Source organism: Egretta garzetta, unplaced genomic scaffold, assembly GCF_000687185.1.
Source record: "Egretta garzetta isolate BGI_Z169 unplaced genomic scaffold, ASM68718v1 scaffold330, whole genome shotgun sequence".
In the NCBI taxonomy this organism is placed as follows: Eukaryota; Metazoa; Chordata; class Aves; order Pelecaniformes; family Ardeidae; genus Egretta; species Egretta garzetta.
This window is the reverse complement of record NW_009258275.1, coordinates 279,933-285,468: the sequence shown is the minus strand read 5'-3', so window position 1 is coordinate 285,468 and position 5,536 is coordinate 279,933. Positions and strand designations below refer to the sequence as shown.

General features: G+C 55.5%; 1 protein-coding gene across 9 annotated transcripts in view; it reads right to left on the bottom strand.

The window, feature by feature from the left end:
• Window positions 1–31: 31 nt before the first annotated feature.
• Window positions 32–5,536, bottom strand: part of SSH1 (slingshot protein phosphatase 1) — a 36,241-nt gene continuing 30,736 nt past the window's right edge. For all 9 annotated transcript variants that reach the window (XM_035891397.1, XM_035891408.1, XM_035891416.1 and 6 more), the window contains 2 exons: window positions 4,564–5,194; window positions 32–4,106 (listed from right to left, as the gene is read on the bottom strand). In XM_035891397.1, coding sequence (XP_035747290.1) covers window positions 2,829–4,106; window positions 4,564–5,194 — 1,909 coding nt within the window. In that variant the 3' untranslated portion in view covers window positions 32–2,828. The remainder of the gene's footprint in view (window positions 4,107–4,563; window positions 5,195–5,536) is intronic.

Genomic DNA, 5,536 nt, shown 5'->3' with positions numbered 1-5,536 from the left:
CGCCCCCCCCCCCCCCCCGCCCCCACTTCTTCCCTCGCCCGGGCAGCAATGGGAAGCATCTGCAGCGCTGAGAACGGCGCCGGTGTAACGTAGGATGGAGAAAAAGAAAGGTGCAAACGGCCCTTGCCGGCAGAGGCCCACGATCCAGGTGTGCAGGGATCAAACCCCAGCGCAGCGCTGGGAGGTGGGGGTTCGCCGGGGGTGGGAGGCACAAGGTGTGTGTGTCCCCCCCCCGCCCCGGGCGGCTGCTCCCAGCCCCGCGGCATCGGAGAGCTCCGGGGCCTCCTGCGTGCCCCACCGCCTGCCCCCTTCATTGCTCAGAATCGGGGTGTAAACAAGGAGGGTAAAGATGACACAAATATAGGGAATTTATTGCAGACGCGGACTTGCGCGTGCACCCAGGGTGCGCTGGCATCGGGCAGGGGGTGTTTGAGTCCTCCCCCGAGCACGGGGGGTGTTCCCGTCCTCCCCCGAGCACCGCCCGGCGTTCCCTCAGCCCTAAAAAGCAAAACCTTGTGCATTTTCCAGGGTGCCCTCGCGCAGCAGCCTTTGCTTCAAACCAGCTTTCGTGGGTGAAACGGGAAGCGTGCCTTAAATCCGATGCACATTTTCAGCTTAAGATTCTTCGAGGAGGGACATTCATTTACTGATTGCCAGTCCCTACAATGCCTCACGCTGTTAATATAAAAATGTGGGGTCTTAAGGAAGAAAAGGTAAACTTTGGGAATCTAGGACAGTAAAACACAGGGCTCCCTTTCTCAAGGCAGTGGATTTTTGATTAATAGAGACTCAGAGAACGATTGCTTGCAGCCCTGCTCTCTCCCCCACCTCAGGGAGGGGGTTTTTAAGAGTGGCTTTTGACAGAGATCACAGAATCGTCTAGGTTGGAAAAGCCCTTTAAGATCATCAAGTCCAACCGTTCCCCAAACCCTACCATCCCACCACTAAACCACATCCATCGCGCAAGGTGGGAGAGCCCACACGCGCAGCCTGGTTGCTGAACGAGCCAATGCATCCATGTGCCACCACGGACTTCCGAGGTCTGTTTTGACCCCCGAGCCCGCTTCAAGAGATCACCCCGCAGGCACAAGCAGCCAGCAGGATTTCACGCGGGACTCGGAGAGCCCCAAGGTTTGGAGCACGTCCCCTACGCGCTTCTCAAGCTCTTCCCTCCCGACTCGGCCGGCGCATCTTGCCCAGAGCAGTTCTCAACCCGGCCGGCTGCCCAAAATATTCTTAGGAAATGCACACTTCACATAGCACCGGTGAACTGCTGGGTTTTGAGCATCTCCCACAGCAGAGCAGCAAGAGGAGGAGCACATGGTAACGCTGGGCTGAGACCGGTCCCCGAGAGCCGGCCGCTGGCGTGGGAAGGGACGCGGCTCCCTCGGCTCTGACAGCCACGCAGAGGACACCGCGCCATGGGCGCCTCGCCGAGAGCACAGGCGGCCCCGGTGTCCTCCCTGCAGGTCACGCCAGCTCTCCTCCGAAAGGAGACCTCACCCACACCTTCAATGCCCACACCTTCAATGCCCTTCCCTCTCTTTGGAGTGAGCCCGTGCTGCTGTTCAACTGCTCGCCCCAAAGGATGTGCCCCCCCCCCGAGAGCAGGATTTATGCCCATCAGCCCCACAAGAGCTGGGACACATCCACCCGGCTCCCCCAGCATAAATAACCCCTTGGACTTCTTCAACAGCTTCCCAGGCTGCCGGCAAACCAAGGGCGCAGGAACCCTTCTACCAAACCCAACAGTAATATTCAGAAAAAAACCCCCACACGTTCTCCTATCGCCTACTTGGATTTCGAACGCGTGGGGCGCCGGGAGAGCCCTCCCTCCTCGGCCGTCTCGCCGGCACGGCGTGGCACCGACAGCCCGAGGAAGGGTCCCCAACACAGGATCCACAACACTGACACAGCAACGCACGAAGCTTCACTAGGGTCCACAGTCACTTACTGGCCAGGCTCGTCATTAGCACTGGGACGTTACAAACCACGACGACAGCAAAAACACCCAAAGAACAAGAACACCTCTCCAGGGGAGCGCAAGCCTGGGTGTCGCTCCGGCACCAACACGAAACTACGACAAATTCACCCGGTCACGCAGCGAAGACGGACTGACGCCAGCAGGTCACAGCCAACACGAACACAGCTCGACACTCCTTCACTTCACGGCTAGGTCACCCGGCACGGTAAAGCCTCCGTCCCCACGCTCCTCCAGGCCTTTACAGTCAACACGGAGGGAACGGCTTCGAACAACGAGAAGTATTGCGGGAAAAGCCTTCTTAAAAGGAAACAAAGAAGAAAGCAAGGCTAAAAGTCAGCCAGAACAGAGGTAGTGTTCATGTCACCATCTTAAGGATTTTTCCACAAGTGCTCTGTTTTAACTGGAGACTTGTGTTTGTTCTGTTAAAAAAAAAAAAAAAAAAATCATGACTAATTGTGTTTTGGAGTCCTTGAAACAGAGTATTTCAGCATTTTATATATATAGATAGATAAATCAGTACAAATATCCATCTATATACACACACACACACAAAACCACATTATTATACTTGGCAAACAGGACTAGGAATAGCGTCCTGCAGGACAACAGGCAAGTCACACACAAAGTCCTCTTCTAAGCCATGCAATACATTTTATTTTCCCTTGTGCCATTCATGACCCATTATGGTTTGTTTTTTTTTTGTCTCTCCGCTTACTGGAGTACAAGGAGGGGAAGGAGAGGTGGCATCAGATGAACTACTGCAAGTCAGATGATAAAACTGCATCGGTGCAATGAATAAATGCCATAAAACCCCCCAAATCCACACTCCCCCCCTCAGAAGGCATCAACTTTTGCCCATCCAAAGCACGTTCTTCAAGTTCCCGACCGCTGGCTTCGCTGCCAGTTTGGAGGCGACGTCCGCACCCCTCAGCGTGGATTGTGGCTCACAGAGCACAGAAGACTCGCTTGAAACGGCCTCTTTTGAGTCCGTTACGGTTGACACGTCCATGTCACTTGATAAGTCCTCGGAGGACAAGTTAAGACATCCTAGCTTGGCGAGAGAATTGGACCTTTTCAGAGGAGAAGACACAGTCAAGCCAGCCAGCCGCAGCCTGGTCTCGATTTCCTGAGTTCGCTGCTTCACCAGGCCGGGCTTGCCCCGCACGCTGTGGATGCTGTCGCTGCTGGAGCTACGCGTCAGGTTGGAGCTCCGGGAGGAGGAGGGCGTGTAGCAGATGGTCTTCAGGAAGTCCTTGGTGAAACTGCTCGTGTGCTCCAGCCGACACACGGCAGGCGTGGAGGTTTTCTGAGAGGTCCCCTCCAAGACGCGTTTCACCTCTAACTTCTCCACGTCGTTTTCTGCGCTTTCGGGGATCAAAGGTGCTGGCGCCAGAAGGGGTACAAGGCTGTGATGCGAAATCAAATCCTCGCTTTCCTCCACAATGCCGGAGTCGACTCTGCTGAGGGGGCTCTCTCTGAGCAGCGACGAGGCGTCCGAGGGCAGGCTCTTCAACCGCTCCAGCTCTTTGGTGTGTTTCCTAACCAAGCCTGCTTTCTGCAGCTGGATAAGAGACTCCTGGTGCTGCATCAAGTAACTGTTTGCGCTTGGCTTTTCCAAGTCTTTGCTGAACAACAAGTACTTCAGATCCTTGGTAGGTTTGCCATCTTTTCTGGCTAGAGACTCTTCTTTTACCACTTCTACGTTAAGGAGGCCCTTGTCACAGTGCGAGTTTCTCCTGGGCAGCAGGGTTTTGACCGGGGTTTTTGGCGCATCTTTTCCTTTCTCCAAAACGCTGCAGTGTTGGTCAAGTGATTTGCAAGTGCCAGCCTCCAAAGCGCCAGTCCCAGCCGACAGAGGAAGCGCAGCCTCGTTATTTTTAGTTCTGATTGCTTCCTCTGAGTGCGCCTTGCCGGGCAGGTGCTCTGCCAAGTTGGAGTTGATGTGGGAGAGGAGGGCTGGTTGCGTGCAGATGGTGGTACTGCGGCGCGCAGCGCCAGGGTTCAACTTTTCACACTGCTCCCCGAAGGAGTCAGGGGACAAACTGGCCGAGGAATACATGCAGTCGGTGCAAGACTGGTAGGAAGGCTTCACCTTGCTGAGGATCCCAAACACAGCATCGTGCTGCAAAAAAGAAGACAGGTAGAGGTAAACGTGCACAGAACGAGACATCAGCAACAAGCAGAGCGAGAGGCACAAGACCACATTTACAGCCACGCAGATTCGAAACGAAGCCCATTTCCACTTCTCTTAAGGCCCGGCAGCAGGAGCAAAAGCCACGTACTTTCTCAGCAGACAATATCTCCAACGGAAGAATACCTACCGTGACAAGCGATGGTCATGCAAGCAAGTTGCCCAAAGCAGTTTACAGGGCACTCACATGTGTGCGCTCCCTCTGGCATCTAAATCCACAGCTTGGGCAAGCAAAGCCACGTTCAGAAGCACTTCGAAAAGGAAGAAGCTCATCATGGAATGAAAGGAATCCGAGTCAAATGAAACTGTGCTATGAAGATGAGAAGAGCAGTTTCACTTGCCGTAGAGTCAGCCATGCTAATCACCTACATTTCAACTCCATACGCACCTCAAAATCCTCTGGGCAACTCCTTTTGCTGTTGTTGTTATTCAAGTTCTCTCTATTAAGCCTGCTCTCCTCCTTGTGCATGGACAAACGCCGCTTCCACTTCTCCATCGGGTTTTCCTCCCTGACACCGTCCTCCCCTGGGTCCCCGTGGCCCAGCAGGATCCTCCCCTTCCTGGGGCTGAAGTCCAGTTTCTTCTTCACCTCCTTCTCGCTGAAACTGCTCAGCTCTGCCAGCGGCTCCGCTGCCTCCAGGGCTTTCGCCGTCTCCAGCAGCCTCTCCTCCAAAGGCGCAGACGGAGGCTGTCCCACCAGCGAGGCATTGCGCTCCGCAAGCGCATCCCGCTCCAGCTCCTCCACGTGGAAAAAGCCCTCCCTGTCACCGGGGATCTTGTTCTCCAGCAAGGTGTCCGAGAGGCGACGGAAGCAGTAATTAAACCCCACAGACACTCCTGTGCCGGCGCGGTTGTCCAGGTACGCTGACTGCGAAGGTGTGTCCAGGTCAGCCAGGCGGTTTTCTAGGTCGATGTCTAAGCTCTCGAGTAAGAAGTCGCCCGACCCCGTGGTGCCATCTGTGTTCTGGGGTAGGTTGCTCTCCGCCTGCTGCTTCCACAGCTTATTATGGCGCTGCTTGCTGGGGGAAAGGACAAAGACATGAGTGACTGTCACTGAACCGTAGGACGCTCGGTTCCAGGAAGGTCCCTCCCTCTCCACAACCCAGAACCCAACGGCTGAGCGCTGGGTCCAGCCCTGTGGACCCACTTGGACAAAACCCATCTCCAGCATCAGGATTTTGTCCCTCCCCCCCAGCCACTCCAGAGTCTTGCTGGCCCCTCAGCAGAATGACAGCGGGGCTCTGCACCGCACCCCGGAGGGGAACAGCCCTTGGGAGGAGTCCCTCAGGGTGGAGGGGCACAGAGCCCTCTGTCAGAGCAAAACACTCCAAACCAGCATCTCTGCACGTCTCATGGCACAG